Source organism: Cornus florida, unplaced genomic scaffold (genome assembly GCF_030987335.1).
Source record: "Cornus florida cultivar Cherokee Brave unplaced genomic scaffold, ASM3098733v1 CherokeeBrave_3.0.0_Hap2_Chr10, whole genome shotgun sequence".
Taxonomy (NCBI): Eukaryota; Viridiplantae; Streptophyta; class Magnoliopsida; order Cornales; family Cornaceae; genus Cornus; species Cornus florida.
Window position 1 is genome coordinate 102,802,893 of NW_026775580.1, and position 23,354 is coordinate 102,826,246.

At 32.7% G+C, this 23,354-nt stretch overlaps 3 protein-coding genes and 1 long non-coding RNA gene across 4 annotated transcripts; 3 read left to right on the plus strand and 1 right to left on the minus strand.

The window, feature by feature from the left end:
- Positions 1-294: 294 nt before the first annotated feature.
- LOC132276541 (vestitone reductase-like) lies at positions 295-2,357 on the plus strand. The gene is made up of 2 exons (XM_059778002.1): positions 295-1,943; positions 2,148-2,357. Exons 1-2 carry the CDS (start codon positions 1,394-1,396, stop codon positions 2,345-2,347), a joined length of 750 nt encoding a protein of 249 aa, XP_059633985.1. The 5' UTR covers positions 295-1,393; the 3' UTR covers positions 2,348-2,357.
- Positions 2,147-22,233, minus strand: LOC132276542 (uncharacterized). Its single transcript, XR_009470896.1, has 5 exons — positions 21,892-22,233; positions 21,459-21,574; positions 18,081-18,141; positions 8,089-8,198; positions 2,147-2,237 (listed from the first exon to the last, which is right to left on the minus strand). It is a non-coding gene; the product is annotated as an uncharacterized LOC132276542 (long non-coding RNA).
- On the plus strand, positions 3,813-6,383 carry LOC132276538 (vestitone reductase-like). Its single transcript, XM_059777998.1, has 4 exons — positions 3,813-4,018; positions 4,686-5,210; positions 5,753-5,948; positions 6,066-6,383. The coding sequence occupies exons 1-4, from the start codon at positions 3,892-3,894 to the stop codon at positions 6,208-6,210; spliced, it is 993 nt and encodes a 330-aa protein (XP_059633981.1). The 5' UTR covers positions 3,813-3,891; the 3' UTR covers positions 6,211-6,383.
- LOC132276540 (vestitone reductase-like) lies at positions 18,310-21,196 on the plus strand. The gene is made up of 4 exons (XM_059778001.1): positions 18,310-18,501; positions 19,524-20,048; positions 20,563-20,758; positions 20,876-21,196. The coding sequence occupies exons 1-4, from the start codon at positions 18,375-18,377 to the stop codon at positions 21,018-21,020; spliced, it is 993 nt and encodes a 330-aa protein (XP_059633984.1). The 5' UTR covers positions 18,310-18,374; the 3' UTR covers positions 21,021-21,196.
- Positions 22,234-23,354: the final 1,121 nt, after the last annotated feature.

Here is a 23,354-nt window from a genome sequence, read left to right on the forward strand (position 1 = left end):
ATTCGAAAAAGTCTACTAGACAGTTTGTATTAATTAAGAATGCCAATTTGGACAAAACATGTTGTATGAATGGTTAAACTTCTATTGAGTGTGTTAAGTGGATCTATTATGTATAGATTCACATACCACCACCAATATTAAAAGGGTGACAAGGAGTGTCTTTCCAAACACGTTGTTAGCATAATTAAACGGTTGACTTGGCGGGATGAAGGTAGTGTATAAATCATTAAAGGAACTTATTGTACTATACAATCTGCATTTTATTAGCATAATTAAATCTTTAGGGAGAAAGAGATGGCAGGAAATTATGACTAGGGAATTGTGTGTGTGACAGGTGGAACAGGCTACTTGGCTTCATGGCTAATCATGAAGCTTCTTCAACATGGTTACTCTGTTCAGACCACCATCAGATCTCACCCAGGTATGCATTGCTTCTCATGAATACCAATTGATGTTACAGACAAACTTGTAAATCAGTTTTTATTCATATTTGTGGTCAAAAAATTTAAGCAAATAATTTCAATAAAGAAATATGAGGTTTATCTTCTTCTTCTATTTTTTTTTCTTTTTTTTCCCCGGCAAATAAGAATTATGTAGTTAATGTAAACGGTAAAGAGTTGATGTTGTTAAAAATGGTTTTCTGTGAAGTGGGATAAAGAAAAGATGGGTTCCGAGTTGATGTTGTTAAGAATGGTTTTCTGTGAAGTGCGATAAAGAAAAGATGGGTTCCTTACATTAAGATAGAACATATAAGTTATTCTTACATATTGGATTCACCGAATTTTCTGAAGTTGAAGTATTTGTTATTTTTGACTGGCATCTCTTTCTCTTATACACACAGAAATATGCATACATTAGGCTATGTGAAGAGAGATAGTGTGAACCACTTATTCTAATAAAAAAAAAGGAAGGATAATAATCATGTTTGGAGAAAGAAATGAAATGAAACTATTTTAATGAATTTACCACCATAACTTATTTTCATAATTTTTTTTTAAAAAAAATAAGGGCAAATTTGTCATCAACAAAGTTTAATAAAAAATGCTAGCATTTCCTTACAGTTTTGGAAGAATAACATAAGCAACTCATTAAGCTTAAATGTATCCCTCCAAAATTTTCCATTTCCTTTCTTTTCCTGCAAAAACTTTATACAAAACACACAAAATTATATCCCTAAATTAATGTTCAAAACCATTGTCATTCCCTCTCAAAGAAATGGACAAACCTTAGAATTTTCAAATAACTAAACCAAACAAGCCTAGAATTTTCTAGTCTTCAGTTCCACTTTTTTCTCCCACAAAAACAATGTCAAATCCAACTTTGTGTTGTAGTTACATACTTTTATTCACACTAATCATCTGTCAAGTGCAAAGCGAAAAAAATGTAACATTTTATGGCATATCAACTAGATAACAAGAGAGATGTCAGCTTCCTTACCAGCCTACCAGGCGCATCGGAAAAGCTCCAAATCTTCCATGCTGACCTTGAACAGCCAGATAGCTTTCATGCAGCCATTGAAGGATGCATCGGAGTGTTTCATGTGGCTCATCCCATTGATTTCGAAGGCAAACAACCTCAACAAGAGACGACCAGAAGATCAATCAATGGGACTCTAGGCACTTTAAAGGCTTGCCTTGATTCCAAGACAGTGAAAAGAGTGGTGTTACTGGTGTACACTTCCAGTACATCAACTGTGGTGTTCAATGACAAAGGTTTAAAAGAAATGAATGAGGGTACATGGAGTGACACGGACTTTATCAGAGAACTTAAGCCTTATGCAGCTTCATACATGATTTCCAAGACATTAACAGAACAGGCAGCTCTAAAGTTTACAGAAGAACATGGATTGGATCTTGTGACAGTAATTCCTTCTTTTATTGTTGGCCCCTTCATTTGTCCTTGTTGCCCCAATTCAATCTCCATGTCATTGGCTATGATTTTTGGTACGTGTCTATGTGATTCTGTTGCTTCTCAATAAAGTACGTTAAATAGATTTGTGTATCGGTTGTGAGTGTGTGTCACTGTGTCTAGGTGTTGAAATGTTTTAAATCCGAAATCTTAACGAGTTTGCCCATACATCCTTTTGTGACAGTCAATCAAACTTGAATTTTTGTTGTGCAATTAATGTTTCTGATCTATATATGTAGGTTACAAGGATCTATATGAACTTCTTGCTAGTACACCATTGGTGCACGTTGATGATGTGGCATGTGCACACATCTTCCTTCTTCAAAATCCTGAAGCAAAAGGAAGGTACATATGCTCAGCAGCAGAATTAACAATTTATGACATGTCTGAATATTTGTCAGCCAAATACCCAGAATATCAAATACCAAAGGCTGAGTGAGTTCTAATTCTATCTCCACTCTTATCCTTTTTTCTTTATTCTTCTATATATGCATATACTAACTCACATAGATAGAGAGAGAATGATCTCACACACACACACACATATATATATACACACATTAATTTCTGCAGTAGCTTAAAGGAATTTGAAGGGTTTCCTAAACACTCTGGGCTCTCATCAAAGAAGCTCTTGGATGCTGGCTTCAAATATAAATATGGCCTTGACGAAATGTATGATGAAGCGATTCAATGCTGCAAACAAAAGGGTTTTCTCTAATTTATCTGCATGCATGGTTTAATCGATTATAATGTTGTAAGCCAAGTACTGTTTTCTGTTTAATTGTCTCTCTGTTGTGTCCTCAGCTGTTTTCTATTTGAAAAAGTCTACTAGACCGTTTGTATTAATTAAGAATGCCAATTTGGACAAAACAAGTTGTATGAATGGTTAAACTTCAATTGAGTGTGTTAAAATGTGTTTGTTGACTCGATACAGAGATTTAATTTGCTTTTTGTTAACTGATTTCTAATGCTGTATACTTATATATTATGACTTACCAAGATTTCTTGGGAACTTAGCAGGATTTTGTGGCAGGGAAGTATTATGAATAGAAATGTGCCTATCAGATTTTGCAAAAAATGCACATAAGAGGACGAAACACAGAGAGTCGGAGAGAGAAGAATGGATAGAAATCTGATGCTGTGAATCATTATAATAAAATCGTTTAGAAATAATTATATAATAAAATTGAATTATTGAACATGATTTTTAGGTGTGTGTACAATCAAAAAGTGTTGGACACATATATCATACTATGTCCGAGTATAGTGTATCCCACATGAGTTCTTCAACTATTATTGAAGAATATGTAACTAACATGGATGATAACAAAATAATAGAAATAAATAAATAAATAAATAATAGATCACTACTCAATAAAATCAAGCATAGAATCACCTTAAACTTCAAACATAAATCATTCAGGTCAAGATTTTACATCTCAATAGATCTCAAGGGGGGGAAAAAAAAAAAGAAAAAAAAAAAAAATTGATTTAATGTTTCTAGTAGTTTCTAGCCAACATCCCTACAAAAATCAAAGGAACCTCAAACTTGGTATACCAACCATAACAGCCTAACCATCAGGCAATCTCAAGAGTTATACTTACAAGAGTGTAACTATTGTAACTGTTAGGTTATTCAACTTCTTATATTAAAAAAATAATATTTTACTTGATTAAAAAAATTCTAAAAAATAAATATTCTATTCATTTTTAAAAGTAGTGTGTGTGTGTGTATTACAAGTTCACGTGTGATATTGCTTTCTGATTACTCCAAAATTAGCTTCAGGTTAATGGAAGGTGATATGTTAGATAAAGCGTACACCCCCAAAATTGAAAGTGACAAGTTCCATCTTTCCAAACACTTGTCCACCAAAGAGAGAAACAGAGTGACTTAAGGGGATAAAGGCACTCAACAAGTCAACTAAAGGAACTTGTTTTGCAATACAATCACCATTTTGTAAGCTGAGACAGAGAGAGAGAGAGATGGCCGGAGATGATGATAAGGGAATTGTGTGTGTAACAGGTGGAACAGGATACTTGGCTTCATGGCTGATCAAGAAGCTCCTTCAACATGGTTACTCTGTTCGGACCACCATTAGATCTGACTCAGGTAGGTATATATATATATATATATATTAAATTGCTTCTCATGAATAACAATAAAAATTTGATGCTAATCTTTATCTAATTTGATTTGGGAGTTGGGACCAAGGCAACAGGTTAAAGAAAAATATTTATATAATTTTTTATTTGTCTTTGTGATCTTTTAAACATAAAATAATCAATAAAAAATGCTGTTGTTTTGTTTAGTGTTAAAGAGTTGATGTTGTTAAGAATGGTTTTCTGTGAAGTGGCATAAAGTAATGATGGGTTCCTTATTTTAAAATAGAACATATTAGTTGATCTTTAATTCTTACACATTGGATCCACAGAATTTTTCTTAAGTTGAAGTATTTGTTGATTTTGACTTTGGGTGAATTCTCTTTCTCCCACACACATTAGTGTGTGTAGTGTGCATATATAGCGAGAGAAAGATATGGATTAATTGGTAAAGAAGAGTAGAAAGTGCAATATGGGTTGTTGATGAATTTAGTCCCCTCTCAAAGAAATGACCAAACCTTAGAATTTTAAGTCAAGTAAATTAAATTCCACTTTTCTCTACCACAAAAACAAAGATAAATCCAACTTTGCGCTGTAGTTACATATTTGTATCCACAGTAAACATTTGTAAAGTGTAAAGTCACAAATTTGTAACATTTATGGCCTATGATCACTAGACAAGAAGAAAGATGTCAGCTTCCTCACAAACCTACAAGGGGCATCCGAAAAGCTCCAAATTTTCAATGCTGATCTTGAGCAGCCCAGCAGTTTTGATGCAGCCATTGAAGGATGCATTGGAGTGTTTCATGTGGCTCATCCCATTGATTTCGAAGACAAAGAACCTGAACAAGTCAAGACCAGAAGAGCAATCAATGGGACTCTAGGAATTTTAAAAGCTTGCCTTGACTCCAAGACAGTGAAAAGGGTTGTGTACACTTCTAGTGCATCAACTGTTGTGTTCAATGACAAGGGTTTAGAAGAAATGGATGAGAGTACATGGAGTGACACAGATTTTATCAGAGAACTTAAGACTTTTGGAGCTTCATACATGATTTCCAAGACATTAACAGAGAGGGCAGCTCTAAAGTTTGCAGAAGAACATGGATTGGATCTTGTGACAGTAATTCCTTCTATTATCGTTGGCCCTTTCATTTGTCCCCGTTGCCCTGGCTCAGTCTACACATCATTGTCTATGATTTTCGGTATGTGACTCTGTTGCTTCTCAATAAAGTATGTTAAATAGATTTGCATATCGGGTCTGTTTGTCTAGGTGTTGCAATGTTCTAAATCCGAAATCTTAAGATAAAAGGAAAAGTGTTCAAAAGTTGAGTATTGATACTTGAACACATTTTAAGTGTGAGTATGATATTATTGTTCTTATGTGATAATTTATATCAAATTGGATATGACAAGAAATGGCGATTTCTATCTATCTCAAAAGTTGGAAACTCTTCTTTACAATTAATTCAGCTTTTGCTTCTTCTACCATCACTCAGAAGGATTCAGATGTGTGATTTGAATTCATGAGTTGGATACATGAATATGTCCATATATATAGTAAAAAAACCAACCTATTGTTGGTGTTTTTGTTTGAACTATTTTAGGAGTATCCACTTAGTTGATTCAAAGTATCAAAACAAGTTTACGCAGACATCTTATTGTGATCATAGTCAATCAAACTTAAAGTCACGCATCCAATTTTTTTCTTGTGCAATTTATTAATGTTTCTGATCTATAAATGTAGGTGACAAGGATTGCTATAAACTTCTTGCTCGTGCACCTTTTGTGCACGTAGATGATGTGGCAAGTGCACACATCTTCCTTCTTGAATATCCTGATGCAAAAGGAAGGTACCTTTGTTCAGCAGTAGAGTTAACAATTTATCAAATGTCTGAATATTTGTCATCCAGATACCCAGAATATCAAATACCAAATGCTGAGTGAGTTCTAATTGTTTATCTCCACTCTTTTCCTCTTCCTCTTTTCTTCAATATATGCATATACACATGCATATATATAGAGAGAGAATGATCACCTATATATATTTATTTCTGCAGTTGCTTAAAGGAATTTGAAGGGTTTTTTAAACACCCTGGCCTCTCATCAAAGAAGCTCATGGATTCTGGCTTCAAATATAAATATGGGCTTGATGAAATGTATGATGAAGCCATTCAATGTTGCAAAGAAAAGGGTTTTCTCTAATTTATCTGCATGCATGGTTTAATTGATTATAATGTTCTAAAAGATATTGTATTAAGTCTACTAGATCGTTTGTATTAATTAAGGGGATTTGGTCAAAACTAGTATGAATGGTTAAACTTCTATTTAGTGTAAATGTGTTTGTTGACTTAATACAGAGATTTAATTTGCTATAACTGATCTCTAACGCTGGTAGAGTCGAATATTATGAGTTAGCAAAGATTTCGTGGCTGGGAAATATTATGAATAGAAATGTGGCCATCAGATTTTGCAAAAGATTCCTAAGACGACAAAGAGAAGAATGGCATGAAAGATAGAAGAATGAGAGAAAAATTAGAGAGGAGAAAGGCTCAACTTTGTAGGGTTGACAACATCCAGACTTCCTGCTAACGTAGGTTTAAAATAGAATTCGAAAGGAAATGGATCATCTCCAATAATTTTCCTCTCCAACTGCTACAAGGACTAATTGCAAAAATAAATTAAAAAATCCTCTTAACTGTTATAACTAAGGGAAGAAAAATATGGACTAATTGAAAACAACCCCTTCAACTAAGATCTAGTTGAGCACTCAGGGCATATTGGTGTTGGTAGGGATCTGGGAAGTAAGTCCTTGAGATCTCATTTTCGAACCGCACTTCTAACTTGAATGATGAGTATGTTGTGGAGCCGATACATGTAAAAAACAAGAAAAAAAGATCTAGTTGCAGTTAACCCTCCTAGAGCTTTAAATAACCCCCAAACTATACTCCGCATTTAATAGTTGCAATTGGTAGCAGTGCTATGGCATGAATTTATTATTTTACTCTTCAGAAAAAGAAGAAAAAAAAAAAAAGGGCGAATTACAAAAAATCCCCCTTATGAATATTTTTGGCAAAAAACTCTACTCAACTTTCCCAAAGGGGTGTTTGTAACTTATATCCGTTTAAATGATAGTTTGGGAAAAAAATTCGGACGAAATTACCCTTAATATTATTCTTCAGACAATTTATTTATTTATTTTTCTCTCTTTTCTCTCTCTCCGTCAAGCAAGGTATGTGGAGCAACAAAGAAAAATTCCCAAAAAAGAAAAAAATGGCAGCCATTATAACAAAAATAATTAATAATTTGCCATGTATCCTTAGTCCAATTTCTTTCTTTTCCTTAATTGAATTATGCTACTGCAAGGTAAGTGGACTAAAATTGGAAATTAAAAAGCAACTTACTTTCTTTTTCAAATCTGAATTTTTTAATTACTTCGAGACCACGAAATACCCTAAATTAACTTTTTGAGACGATTTTAATGTGAAAGGACATCGTTCCCCTCTATTCAATTCACAAGAATCTAATTATAAAGGACATTTAAGTCATTTAATTTGAGATAAATGCACTTATCATCCTATCATATATTGTTTTGATTCTACCACCTACTACTGAAAATTACATACCATCAGGATGAAGTATATGGGGTAATTTGTGGAATGTTTACTCATTCTTATTATTAAGATTTATTTATTTATTTATTTATTTTAAGATGGTAAGAAATCAAAGGAAACCTAACACTTTTTACATGCAAATGATTTGTTCAATTACATGGATGAAATCATGACCAAAAAAAAAAAAACCAATAATAAAAGTAAATAAATAAAAATAAGTTGTAGATTAAGTGAATATAGCTGAGTATTCTTGGGGGCCTCAACTATTATTTACATGTATTATATCATGTTGTCCAAACAGTGTTGAAAAATAAATTTTTAATAATTGGGTTTCTCGTGTTTAAAGGACTGAGAAGGTTTGCTTGGGTTTTTCGCAATTGGGATATAGTAAAGACTAAAGGGGTTTTTTGGCAATTCGTCCAAAAAATATCGAAAAGAGGAAATTTTTAAATGACAAAAGAGGACTTACCGCTAAACGTTTTGGCTTCTTACAACTAAACTCCCCTCACACAAAGTTCAGAGTTCAGACACAATCCAACACACACTCAACTTCTCTTCTAGCGTGCAAACTCCAGTGATCTGTAATAAAAGTTTAAAACTCATGTAATTATGAAAAAAATTCAGAACCAAGCAACAACCAATTAAATATCAATGACGTGGAAAGAATGTAACAAAGATTTGCAACTCCTGTAATTATCAAACTCCAATTGGTGGTATCTAAAAAAGCCTTACACAACATTTTGGTCATTGGATTATTTCATCAAACATATTATGCACATAATAAAAAATGTGATTCAAATTCGACATGAATTTCATTAAAATAGTTTAATTAACAAGACTGAAACCACAATTAGAGAAATGACTAATAGAAATTGGAGAACAAGGTGAAACTCCACCTAGGGTTTGCAAATGGGCTCCTCACATGTACCAAATTGACTGACATAGATTAGACAACAATGCCTTAAACGTTGGAAAATACAGAAACCGCAAAGCACAGAGGGAGAGAAAAAACACTGATGCAATAATAACCAGTCAGCAGTATATGTAACCAAGCCCTAGCTCTTTCCACTCCATCTCCTTCAACCCGAAATGCAGCAACGGAGAATAAATATTGATACATAACAGCAACGAAATGAGTGAAGAGGCAAAGGAGAGATCATAGAGAAAATAGATGTTAGATTCGAGAGAGAGAGAGAGAGAGGACAGAGAAAACAGACACGGATAGAACGAATGGACAAAGGAGGGCATTTGTGTCTTTGCAGAAGGGCGTTCTGTCATTTTCATTTATATCATTGTCACATGAGCGTCACATGACTAAGCAAACGTTATTGATGGATAGGTATTTTTTATTTTTCGCTCTCCATTGAATGAGTGTTTTTAAAATTTTAATTTGAGAAATTTTAATTTAACATTATAATTAAATTCCTTTTTATTTTAAACATAGCGCAGCACATTCACGTAGATTTGAAGTGATATAATCTTATTGAATTTGAAAAAAATTAATTTAATATTGAAATTAAATTTTTTTTTAATTTCAAACATATAATAAATGAGTAGTTGATATATTCAAGTGGATTTGAACTTGAAGTGATATAATTTTATTAAAAGTAATGATACTTGTCCCATAAAATTGGCTTACTCCTGATCTGAATTTTAGGTGTAATTGCCACATAATTTCCTGAATTATTAATATTTCTTTGCACGTTAAAGATACTAAAAATAAATAAAAAAATAAAAATAGAAAGAAGCTGAAGAGGTTTTGACGATCCCTCTTTGATTTTTCGACAGTGGTAATTTCGTTTTCATTATTTCTCTCTCTAACTCACGTTCTCTTTTCCACTTTGCAAAATTGAAGGGAAAACAAAGGATTGAGAAGATGAAAATTCCATTAAGGCTGGAGTCATCTTCTTCTCTGCAACAAAGAATTACTTTTTAAGTTAAATTGGAAATCTAATATACAAATAAAAGATGAAAATTCTATTAAGGCTTAGGTTTAGATACACTATCTGTTACGTCCCGAAAATTCTAATAAAATCCTCAATTCATTCAAATCTAAATACATCAAAATACACCCAGGATCGAAAAAAAAAAAAAAAATACCCTCTTTTATACAAAATCAATTTCGTATACATCAGACCAAAGCCACGTGAACTCAAAGACTGTTGGCAAAAAAAAAAAGTCTCTTTATGGGCCCCGCAAGTACACACCACCATCATCACAATTTCCATTTCCTTTCCCACTTTCGGTTGAACCTACTCCCTTCCTTCACCATCATGCATTAAATAAATAAATAAATATATATATATATATATATATATATATATATATATATATAAACATGTGACAAAAATCAAAACCCATGATAGATGGTTCCCGCCAAAAACAACTTTTCCTTATTTCTTTCATTTCTTATCACTTCGGCTCACTGTGCTTTGCTGCCACCTTTTCATTCTATCAAATGATATATATATATATATGGCAACAACTATACCTCCCCTAACACAAACTAAGATAATAATCATAATAATAAATTAAAATTTTAAAAAAATCAGGTTATCACAATCTACTTAAAAAGAATTTCATTCCCGAAATTCAGATCCAACAGTCTTCGTATACCCTAAAACACCAATAACCACAAAACAAAATCAATAAATCCCTATCCCAGGCGATGTAAGATACCGTGATATGTAGGATATTGTGGTAGCTACTAGTGTTAGTCACCCGCTCACACACTCCGTAACCGTTGTGGTAGTTAGTCGATGTGTCACCCGCCCACTCAAAAAAATAATAACAAACACGGGCTACCTGTCCAATCACATTAATCAACCATCCCAGTAGTTGCCAGTGAACGCTATCCGCCCACACTAACCCGGCTACAAAGTGGTAGCTAGCCAGAACTACACACTCGCCCACTCACACCCGTCTACATCATCACTATACTCACACTTCCGGCTGGATATAGCTCTGATACTATTTTGTCATGCCTCGAAAATTCTAATAAAATTCTCAATTCTTTCAAATCCAAATATATCCAAATACACCAAGGATCGAAAAAAAAAAATGCCCTATTTTATACAAAATCAATTTCGTATACGTCAGACCAAACCCACGTGAACTCAAAGACTTTTGGCAAAAAAAAAAAAGTCTCTTCGTGAGCCCCGCAAGTACACACCACCATCATCACAATTTCCATTTCCTTTTCCACTTTCGGCTAAACCTGCTCATTTCCTTCACCATCATGCATTATATATATATATATATATATATATATATATAAACATGTGGTAAAAATCAAAACCTATGACCGATGGGACCCGCCAAAAATAACTTTTCCTTATTTATCGGGTAAAGTGCAATAAACCTCCCTAAACTATAAAGCAATTGCACAAAACCCCCATGAATTAACAAATGCCCCCCTAAACTATTAAAAAGTTGCATTTAAGGACAATTGGTTATTCTCAGTCACTTGAAAATAAAGATTACAGAATTACCCTTTAATGGAACTGCTCGTTTTAATGTTTTATCCACTGCTGCTACTTATGTGTCCAACACATCACCTTATCTACCCACACATCATTTTAGTAAGGAACACCTGTCCTACCTAGTACTAAAAACAAGAAGTTATCTGACTTGGTTTTGTTCATCACTCGACCATCCCGGCGGTGACGTGACCTGGTTTGTGTTTGTGTGAGAAGAAATACAGAGGAGGAGAAGGAGATGACCAGGAAACCTAGTGTACCTTGTGTAATACCCCAATATTTTTAAAGGATTAATTAATTAAAATTAATTATTATTATTTTATATTATTATTATTATTATTATTATTATTATTTTGATTTATTTTTATTTATGATTCGTTTTGTTTAATTAAGTGCGTAGATAAATTGTGATTTGTTTTATTTAATTAAGGGTGTAGATACATTGCCTTGTTTTAATTAAATTATGTTTTATAATTTTATTTGTTAAAATTGTAGTGTTTGATTTGCGAAATGCTAATGAGTGAATTGTTTATTGGGTTTAGGTGTAATTACGCTTGCGTGTATTATTTATTTAGTTAGTTTATGTATTTAAAATATTTGGATTGGGTTTAAGGGAGGTTGGGCCAAAGGATGTGGTATTGGGCTTGAAGGAAGCCTTGTTGGGTTAATTGTTAAAGGCCCATGGTTATGAGGATATTTAATAATTATCTTTGCATAATTATACCTATATAATTACATGTGTATAAAAATATATATTAATATATATAGGTATATTTAATCATGTGGAGGGGTATATATGTCAACATAAATATATATTGATATATATAGGTATATATAATTTATTTAACTAATGGTTATATGGGGAAGGTAATATATATATTTATATTAAAATATATGTATGTACATATATTAGTTAAAAGATAAATATTATTTATTTTTATGGTAATCATAATGGGAAAAGGATTTAGGTTTTTTTTTTTATGTGTTTAAATAGACACATAAGACTTTAGGGTTAGGAGTTTTTTTCTACGTTAGAAAATAAGAGAGTTAGAGAGAGAAGAAGAAGGGCTAACGAAGAAGAAACCGGATCAAAGAAAGAGGAGACCGGATTTGGAAAAGAAAGGCAAGTTCTTCTCCTCTTAGGGCTCATAAACCTATCACCTGATTATCGAAATTATAGTTTATGTATTTATTTATTTATTTTCAATTAAATTAATTTATTAGTAGTATGTTTAATCTTTACAAAATTATAAGTTTAAACATGTGAATGTATGTATGTATGTAATGTCTGATAATGTAAAATCTTGTATGTAAGATTAGATTAATTAAACTTTAGCTGCAGAAATTTTTATAGATTGCTTTAACCTGGTGTACCGTGATGAATTGAATTAAATAGATCTTAATTTAATTATATATGTTCAATTAGGCTCAAAATAATTAAATTAAGCTTGTGGGATTTTTCTAGAATTTTCTGGGATTTTATGGGAATTTTCTGGAATTATTTTATGAGTTTAGAAGTTATTTTATATATTCTGTATATATATAATGTATGTATGTATGTAATGTCTGATAATGTAAAATCTTGTATGTAAGATTAGATTAATTAAACTTTAGCTGCAGAAATTTTTATAGATTGCTTTAACCTGGTGTACCGTGATGAATTGAATTAAATAGATCTTAATTTAACTATATATGTTCAATTAGGCTCAAAATAATTAAATTAAGCTTGTGGGATTTTTCTAGAATTTTCTGGGATTTTATGGGAATTTTCTGGAATTATTTTATGAGTTTAGAAGTTATTTTATATATTCTGTATATACAGAATATATAAAATAACTTCTAAACTCATAAAATAATTCCAGAAAATTCCCATAAAATCCCAGAAAATTCTAGAAAAATCCCACAAGCTTAATTTAATTATTTTGAGCCTAATTGAATATATATATATATATATATATATATATATATATATATATATATATATATTATACTGGAGACTTGAGATCGGCGCACCCAAATAAAGGGGCTGGAATTCAGTACGGCAAGGTGTACAGCGCTTTGGTGCGCTTAAATCAGGACCGTTAAATGGTCCTGATGATAAGAAGCTTTTGTGGTGTGATACGGCGTATAGAACTTAGGTGTATAACAGATCTGGACCATCGGTAAGGTCCAGTCAACAGCGGAAAGATCTGATGCGGCGTGGTCCATGAAGAGATGGTGTGCTTGCATGTTTTGGCCACTAGATGCAATATAAAGGGTGGATGAAGATCCAGTGTGGGCGAGCTCACCATAACAAGGAAGGCCAACCAATGAAGAGAGGCCAGCACGCGCGGAGGGCTAAATCCTACGCGTGTGCAGTGCGTGTAGGCGTGTGAGGACAGCAGCCAGTGACTGGTGGCGCGTGGAGGCGCGTGCAGCAAGTCTAGGACTGTGTGGTGGCGCGTGGGGGCGCGTGGGACAGTGTTTGGGGTCCTGGAAAGTTCCCGGGGATTCTAGTGAATTCCCAGAATTGGTTTTAAACGGTTAGGGTTGAAAACAACCATCAGCGGATGCGTTCGTAGTGTTTTGGGAGCCATAGAGTATCGCTTGGGTATTTCATGTGCATATATAATTTTAATTAGTAGTTGGGGGTGGAAGGAAGTGTATATAACTGTCTATATATATATATTTGGTTAGTAAGGAAGGACGTATATATATAAGTACTTGTATATAGATATGTATATTTATATATATTTATTATTCTTAAATGGTATGCTTATTATATGCATGGAATGCCTAGGTATGGTTTGGTATATGGTTAAATTAGTTTTACGATATGGTACATGGTTGAATTGTAGGCATGGGTGAGTTGCCAACGGCTTAAATATATATGGCCTTATTATTTATGAATAATTTCATGTAGAGGAAGTATGGATGAATTGCTATTTAAAAGTATAAATAAATATACTTAAGGAAGCATAGTTGAATTGCTAATACATAAATAGATATACTTACAATGGCATGGTTGAGTTACCATTGCAGAATTAAATTATTACGTGTTAGATGATTAAAATTTCATCTATGAATATTGTATGTATATGTTGGATTAAGACTAAAATAATCCAATACTTACCAGTTAGTGCGTTATTTTATATACATAAATAGAATAATGTGGGGTGACATGGAGGATTTGTCAAGGCCTGGATATTAGTGGTGTGTTTTAAATAACTAAAAATCACTATTGGGTTTTGGATTTAATTCATTATTCGGTTAATTGTAATTTATTGCTTAGATGATTAAATTATTGTCTTTGATAAAATTAAGGAATTGATGAGTTTCTTTTAAAAGAAATATATATTGTCGGATTAGTTTAGGTATGATTAGTAATTAACCATTGGTTAATGGTTTTGGCAATTTAAGTACTACATATATAAGTATTTATATATATTTGTAGCATTGTGTAATAAAGTTAAAACTTTAGTAGGGTTGATGTTTGGTATAGATGATTTGTTTATTGGTTTTCAGAGGCTTAGTAGAGAGAGCTTGCTCGTAGGGTTTAACCCACGATTTATTTTTTCAAGATTATTAGAAGTTCAAGTCTCAAGGTTGAGGATGCGCAGTTGGAGGACTTATCCACTCTTTCGCTTTATTTAAAAGTAGGATATTAGTATTTCTTCGTTTGTTACTAGTATTTAATAATGAACTTCTGGATTATGGATTTTTTTTGGTTAAGGGGTACTTGAGTTACAGGATTCCCGAGTTGTAACCGTTTGGAAGTTATTAAGGGACTTATTATTTATTAGTTTCTTCAGCGTTTTATTTTATTCTTTGTTTCATTTTGTAATCTGTGCTTGTTTAAATACTGTAATTGCTTTGATATCCCCTGATTTTATGCGCGGACTTGATCAACCCGTGTTCCGAAATTAGGGGGTATCACACCTTGCGTTCCTCCACTAACAGTCGTAGCACCAGCGGTGAAGCAGTGATGAGGAAGACGACCCTTCTATCGTCCGTCGATGGTTGCCACCGCCACCGCCACCGCCACCGCTCTCTTTCCTCTACAAAGATTCTTATGTTTTGGTTGTAAAGGTTGGTGTTTGGAGGGGAATTAATTGCAAGAATAACACAAATTATTTGGGGAGTTACGATTGGGTTGGTTTGGTGTTTGGGTTCGTTGTCAGAAGCTATGGTGACCCATTTGGTGCTAATCAAGATTCTCACTGCACAGTTGGCCGATTCACGTCACGTAGCCGCTTTCTCTTCGAGATCGAAGCATCTATCTAGTTTTGGTCACCGCTTCACTACGGCAAAGAAGAAGAAAGAGTCAGAGGCGAGCAGGCGCTCATATGACCTCACTTTCTTTCTTGGTTTAAGGTTAAGCAATCAACCTATGATCACATCTTTCGATTTAGATCCACTCGCTCAGTTTACCTAAAGGAAAGGCCTGGTGCAACACACCACGAAACTAGTCAAATGAGCCCCAGTTCATACATCCGATGGTCATTCAATCTCTCAGCCGCTGTTGGCTTTTAAATCGTCTTTATTTCGAGCCACCAAGCCTTTACTTTAGGATCCACAACGACTTGCCTTCTGTAGAATTGGGGATCGGCAACAATATATTTTTGGGGTTTTTGAGATTGAATTTGCAGCTTTTGTGATTGGGTCTTTAAGCTAGAATTTGGGTTCCTTTGATTGGGTTATCGACTATCATCATCCGTCAACATCACCCACAAAATGATGTTTTTGGTCGATTAAGCAGCAAAACAGAGATAGTTTATTCTTTGGGGTTATGCGTATGACTCTTTGATTTTTTTGGAAAGTTCGGTTCAAGGGGGTTTGGACAACAGAGAGAGAGAGAGTTTGTTGTTGCTTGTTGTAACTTTAAAAAAAAAAAAAAAAAAATTCTCATCTTCTTCAATTTCTTGTTGGAGTTGGAGGTGGATTGTAGAGAGAGATAGAGTTGGAGATGTCCATGGATAGAGGAGGTGGCTAGTTGGGAAGAATAAAAAAAAATTAGGGTTTTTGATTGTCAAGTTCCGGAGAGAGATGACCATTTGGTTTTAATTTTGAATTTTTTGGAAAATATCGGGAATTTTGGGTTTATACAAGAAGGGTCGTTTTGTCATTTTAAAATTACAACCTTGGCATCTGATCATCACGCGCCTATTTAGCCGAAGGAAAAAGACGGAACCTTGCCGGTGGATGATTTCTGCAAAAATTTAGATAGCTTAGGGGATTAATTGTAAAAATAAAAGTTCAGGGGGGGTTTTTAGGGAGAGAAAGTATAGATCAGGGGGGTTTTGTGCACTTTACCCCTATTTTTATTTCATTTCTCATCACTTCGGCTCACTGTGCCTTGCTCCCACCTTTTTATTCCATCAAATGATACATATATATATATGTGTGTGTGTGTGTGTGTATCTATATATATATATATATATATATATATATATATATAATATAATATATATATATAAATGACAACAACTACACCTCCATAACACAAACTAAAAAAAAAATAATAATAATAATAAATTAAAATATAAAAAAAATCGGGTTATCAGAGTATTTATGTTGTTTTATGACGGCAAATAGTTGAACTTTTATGATTGAATTGTTGATGTTTGGTAATTTTTTTGCTTTCAAATCTCTTTTTTTGGTGAACCTTGAAACACTGATAAATGGATCAATATAATTTCTGTTCAAAAGTTAATGTTTTCATTGTCTTCAACTTTTCCTTATATATTGGTAAATACTATGTATAATTGGGGATGCCAACAATTATATCCTCTGATAATATATGATCCACTTTGTAATGAACTTTTGAAGTATATATATATATATATATATATATATATATATATATATATAATTGATACAATATACCGAAGTCAAAATATATATTGAAAAAAAAAAAACATGAATACATACTTTTAATCTTATTAGGATTTATTTTTTTCTCTTCAAGCAAATATATACGTTTATATATATTTTCCCCTTTGATTTTATGAACCAGTAGAGACTTTTCAATCCTTTGTTTTCCCTTCAATTTTGTAAAGTAGAAAAGAAAACCGTGAGTCACAGAGAGAAAGACTGAAATCAAAGAGGGATCATCAAAACCTCTTCAGCTTCTTTCTATTTTTATTTTTTTTTAGTATCTTTAGCGTACAAAGAAATATTAACGATTTAGGTAATTATGTGACAATTATACATAGGATTCAGACTAGGAGTAGACCAATTTGATCGGTTATCATTACTCTTTTATTAAAATTTGTTAGTTTTTTCTTTTTTGATTAGGTTATTTTTGAAAAATATTTTCTTTTAATTAATTAGAATATTGTGATATCCGGTGATTAGGGGTGCAACTTGGGTTGGGTAACCTGAACCCAACTCGAGCCAGTTTGATTTTTCGCGTGCTTAGATAATAAGTTCTACAATTATGATTGGGTCTGAATTGAAAAATCTCAACTCGAATTTAATTAAGGTTAGGCTTGGGTTAAAGTGCTAATAGTCCAAGTTAATCCGAACCCGAATTCTAATATTATTTTCAAATATTTTTAATTTTAAATACATTATATATAATATTTAAACTATATATATATATATATATATATATATATATATATATATATATATTGTCAACTTCCTTTGTTAAATCTTGACTTATTGTATGCTAACATTTGAGAGAATTAATTTTCTAAGAATTTATTTGTAATTTATTAAAAATTTACAAAAAGTCTTTAAACCTTTTTTTGTTTAAGAATAATTTAATTTAAAACAAATTCAAGATTTTATCAAATTTTCCGTATGAAGATTAACCATATGAATAACCTGAATTAACTCAAAGTTTTAACTTGAAATCTAAGCCCGTGTTACAAGCTCGAATTTAAAAATAGAAGGATGGGTTAGACTCAAATTGAATAGTTAAAATTAAAGATAGGGTTAAAATTAGGATTGAACTTGTATTTAACATTTCATATAATGAGTTGAACTCAAGTTATACCTCAAACCGTGTAATCCACTCAAGTTGCAATCCCAAATGATACTAAAACGTGGGTATTGACCTGTAAAGACAAACAGAGTTGGGTGATTATTACAAGTCCATATATTTATAATATTTTTGGATTTATATAGATTCGAATAGATACACCCACGAAAATTAAGAGGGTGACAAGTTCTTTGTTTTCCGATAAAGACAAACAGAATTGACTTAAGGGTGTACAAATCATTTAAATAATTTTTTTGTGCACTACACAATCTCCATTTTGTTAGCATAATTAAACCAAGAGAGAGAGAGATGGCAGGAAATGATGATAAGGGAATTGTGTGTGTAACAGGTGGAACTGGCTACTTGGCTTCATGGCTTATAATGAAGCTTCTTCAACATGGTTACTCTGTTCGGACCACCATTAGGTCTGACCCAGGTATTGATTGCTTCTCCTGATTAACGATTGATGTTAATGTTCATAATATCATGTATATCAGTTTTTATTCATATTTGTGATCTTTAAGATTAGTTCCTTATATTAAGGTAGAATTTATTAGTAGTTGAGCTTTTTGTTGAGGGTGTGGAGCCTGAATTACATGCCCAGTTTATGTTGCCATTTTGCGGACTCCAATTTATACCCTTGGATGCCTTTTTATTTAAGCCCCTTATTCTTTTGTGTAAGGGTTGTTGATAAGTTGAGAGGTAGCCGAATATTTTAGGGTTTTGTGAGAGCTCTGTGCTGTAAATACCCATTGCTGATGGTAAAATTTCTAGTGTGCTCTGTGGACGTGGGCAAATGTTTTTGCCAAACTAAATAAATATTGTGTTTCTTATGTAATTGTTTTCCCTTTGATTGCTTTTTTATTCACAACAATTTTATTCTTACACATTGGATTCACCAAAAATTGCTTTTAGTTGAAGTATTTGTTGATTTTAACTAGATTCTCTTTCTCTCACACACAGTGTGTGGTGAAAGAGAGACTGATAAGTGGATTTATTGGTGAAGAGGAGTTGAAAGTGCAACGTGGGTTGTTCATGAATTTATCAACCTTGTCTGATTGGTACTGACAAAGGTAATATGCAATTAATGTCCCTAGCCATTCTAGTCCCAAAGAAATGGTCAAACCTTAGAATTTTTAAATATACGTTAAATTTCACTTTTCTCTCCCACAGTTTTTTGTTTTGTTTTGTTTTTTTTTTTTTTTTTTTTTTTCTCTCTTATAATGTATATCGGACTTACAACACACGTACTATTCAAGTCAGGAGTGCGGTTCGAAAGCGAGTCCTCAAAAACTTAACTCCCGAATCCCTACCAACGTGGCTATGCCCTTGGAGAGACCACAAAGAAAAAGTTAAATCCAACTTTGTGTTGTAGTTGCATTATTATATTCACAGTAGTCATTTGTCAAGTGCAAAGTCACAAAATTATAACATTTATAGCATATATATGATCACCAGACAAGAAGAAAGATGTCAACTTCCTCACAAACCTACCAGGCGCATCCGAAAAGCTCCAGATTTTCAATGCTGATCTTGAGCAGCCCAGCAGTTTTGATGCAGCCGTTGAAGGATGCATTGGAGTGTTTCATGTGGCTCATCCCATTGATTTCGAAGACAAAGAACCAGAACAAGTCAAGACTAGAAGAGCAATCAATGGGACTCTAGGAATTTTAAAAGCTTGCCTTGACTCCAAGACAGTGAAAAGGGTTGTGTACACTTCTAGTGCATCAACTGTTGTGTTCAATGACAAGGGTTTAGAAGAAATGGATGAGAGTACATGGAGTGACACAGATTTTATCAGAGAACTCAAGACTTTTGGAGCTTCATACATGATTTCCAAGACATTAACAGAGAGGGCAGCTCTAAAGTTTGCAGAAGAACATGGATTGGATCTTGTGACAGTAATTCCTTCTTATACTGTTGGCCCTTTCATTTGTCCCCGTTGCCCTAGCTCAGTCTACACATCATTGTCTATGATTTTCGGTATGTGACTCTGTTGCTTCTCAATAAAGTATGTTAAATAGATTTGCATATCGGGTGTGTTTGTCTAGGTGTTGAAATGTTCTAAATCCGAAATCTTAAGATAAAAGGAAAAGTGCGAGTATGATATGAGTATGATATTATTGTTCTTTTGTGACAATTTATATCAAATTGGATATGACAAGAAATGGCGATTTCTATCTATCTCAAAAGTTGGAAACCCTTCTTTACAATTAATTCAGCTTTTACTTCTTCTATCATCACATGAGAAGGATTCAGATGTGTGATTTGAATTCATGAGTCGGATACATGAATATATCCATATATATAGTAGTAAAACCAACCTATTGTTGGTGTTTTTGATAGAACTATTTTAGGAGTATCCACCTAGTTGATTCAAAGTATCAAAACAAGTTTACGCAGGCATCTTATTGTGATCATAGTCAATCAAACTTAAAGTCACGCATCCAAAATTTTTCTTTTACAATTTATTAATGTTTCTAATCTATACATGTAGGTGACAAGGATCACTATAAACTTCTTGCTCGTACACCTTTTGTGCACGTAGATGATGTGGCAAGTGCACACATCTTCCTTCTTGAATATCCTGATGCAAAAGGAAGGTACCTTTGTTCAGCAGCAGAGTTAACAATTTATCAGATGTCTGAATATTTGTCTTCCAGATACCCACAATATCAGATACCAAATGCTGAGTGAGTTCTAATTGTTAATCTCCACTCTTTTCCTTTTCCTTTTTTCTTCAATATATACATATACACATGCATATACATATAGAGAGAATGATCACCTATACATATTTATTTCTGCAGCTGCTTAAAGGAATTTGAAGGGTTTTTTAAATACCCTTGCCTCTCATCAAAGAAGCTCATGGATTCAGCCTTCAAATATAAATATGGGCTTGATGAAATGTACGATGAAGCCATTCAATGTTGCAAAGAAAAGGGTTTTCTCTAATTTCTCTGCATGCATGGTTTAATTGATTATATAGTGTTCTAAAAGATACTGTATTAAGTTTACTAGATCGTTTGTATTAATTAAGGGTACGGATTTGGTCAAAACAAGTTGCATGAATGGTTAAACTTTTATTTAGTGTAAATGTGTTTGTTGACTTAATACAGAGATTTTGCTATAACTGATCTCTAGCGCTGTGGAGTTGAATGTTATGAGTTAGCAAGATTTCGTGGCTGGGAAATATTATGAATAAAACCCCTTCAACTAAAATCCAGTTGCAGTTAACCTCCTAGATCTTTAAATAACCCCTAAGCTATATTTAATAGTTGCAATTGGTAATAGTGCCATGGCATGAATTTATTATTTTACCCTTCATAAAAAGAAGAAAAAATATATACTCCTAAAAAAGAGCAAAATTTGAAATGACAAAAGAGAACTTACCGCAAAACCGCGTCGTTTTGGCTTCTTACAACTAAACTCCCCTCAACCAAAGTTCAGAGTTCAGACACAATCCAACACTCACTCAACTTCTCTTCTAGCGTGCAAACTCCAGTGACCTGTAATAAAGGTTTAAAACTCATGCAATTATGAAAAAAAAATCAGAACCAAACAACAACCAATTAAATATCAATGACTTGGAAAGAATGAAACAAAGATTTGCAACTCCTGTAATTATCAAACTCCAATTGGAAGTATCTAAAAAAGCCTTACACAACATTTTGTCATTGGGTTATTTCATCAAACATATTATCTACATATTCAAAAACGTGATTCGAATTCAACATGAATTTCATTAAAATATTTTAATTAACAAGACTAAAACCACAGTTAGAGAAATGACTAATCGAAATTAGAGAACAAGGTGAAACTCCACCTAGGGTTTGCAAATGGGCTCCTCACATGTAGCAAATTGACCGACATAGATTAGACAACAATGCCTTAAACGTTGGAAAATACAGAAACCGCAAAGCACGGAGGGAGAGAAAAAACACTGATGCAACAATAACCAGTCGCAGTATATGTAACCAAGCCCTATCTCTTTCCACTTCACCTCCTTCAACCCGAAAAGCAGCAACGGAGAATAAATATTGATACATAGGATGTTGGATTTGAGAGGGAGAGGAGGACAGAGAAAACAGACACATAGAACGAATAGATAAAGGAGGGCATTGGTGTCTTTGCAGAAGGGCGTTATGTCATTTTCATTTTATCATTGTCACGTGAGCGTCACATGTCTAAGCAACCGTTAGTTTTTAAACGGCTTATTGATGACAGATGGATATGTTTATTTATTTATTTTTTTATTTTTTGGGTCTATGAGACTTTTGAATTTGAGAAAATTTAATTTAACATTATAATTAAATTTCTTTTAATTTTAAACCTAGCATGAATATCACTAAATAGTTAATACATTTCATGTAGGTTTGACGTAATATAATCTTATTGAATTTGAAAAAAAATAATTTAACATTTTAATTAAATTACTTTAAATAACCACTAAGTAGTTGATATATTCAAGTGGGTTTGAACTTCAAGTGATATAATTTTATCAAAATTTGTTAGTTTTTTTCTTTTTTGATTAGGCTATTTTTGTAAAATATTTTCTTTTTTTTAATTAGAGTATTGTGATATCTGGTAATTAGGGGTGAAACTTGGGTTGGGCAACATGAACCCAACGCGAGCCAGTTCGATTTTTCGCAAGCCTTGGACAATAATTTTTATAATTATGGTTGGGTCTTAATTGAAAAATCTCAATCCGAATTTAATTAAGGTTGGGTTTGGATTGAAGTGCTAATAACCCGAGCCAACCGGAACCCTAACCCAAATTCTAATATTATTTTTATATATTTTTAATTTAAATACATTATATATAATATTTAAACATTATATATATATATATATATATATATTTTTTTTTTTTTCCTTTTCAACTTCTTTTGTTAAATATTGACTTATTGTATGCTAACATTTAGGAGAATTAATTTTCTACGAATTTGTTTTTAATTTATTAAAAATTTACAAAAAAAAAAAAATCTTTAATTTTTTTTTTCTTTAAGAATAATTTAATTTTAAAACTAATTCAAGATCATATTAAATTTTTCGTATAAAGATTAACCACACGAATAATATGAATTAATCCAAATTTTTAACTTGGAATCTAAGCCCGAATTGCAAGTTCGAATTTAAAAGTAGAAGGATAGGTTGGGTTCGGATTGAATAATTAGAATTGTAAATAGAATTAGGAGTTAGAGTTAAGCTTGAATTTAACATTTCATATAATGAATTGGGCTCAAGTTATACCTCAAATTTGCCTAACCCGCTTGAATTGCAGTTGGT

What these genes read in the sequence shown, in the direction of transcription:
- LOC132276541 (XM_059778002.1), top strand. Translation starts at nt 1,394, where the DNA reads ATGGCATATCAACTAGATAACAAGAGAGATGTCAGCTTCCTTACCAGC. An exon ending in GTCATTGGCTATGATTTTTG is followed by an intron (nt 1,944 to 2,147) that starts GTACGTGTCTAT and finishes CTATATATGTAG; the next exon opens with GTTACAAGGATCTATATGAA.
- LOC132276538 (XM_059777998.1), top strand. Translation starts at nt 3,892, where the DNA reads ATGGCCGGAGATGATGATAAGGGAATTGTGTGTGTAACAGGTGGAACA. An exon ending in CACCATTAGATCTGACTCAG is followed by an intron (nt 4,019 to 4,685) that starts GTAGGTATATAT and finishes TATGATCACTAG; the next exon opens with ACAAGAAGAAAGATGTCAGC. An exon ending in ATCATTGTCTATGATTTTCG is followed by an intron (nt 5,211 to 5,752) that starts GTATGTGACTCT and finishes CTATAAATGTAG; the next exon opens with GTGACAAGGATTGCTATAAA.
- LOC132276540 (XM_059778001.1), top strand. Translation starts at nt 18,375, where the DNA reads ATGGCAGGAAATGATGATAAGGGAATTGTGTGTGTAACAGGTGGAACT. An exon ending in CACCATTAGGTCTGACCCAG is followed by an intron (nt 18,502 to 19,523) that starts GTATTGATTGCT and finishes TATGATCACCAG; the next exon opens with ACAAGAAGAAAGATGTCAAC. An exon ending in ATCATTGTCTATGATTTTCG is followed by an intron (nt 20,049 to 20,562) that starts GTATGTGACTCT and finishes CTATACATGTAG; the next exon opens with GTGACAAGGATCACTATAAA.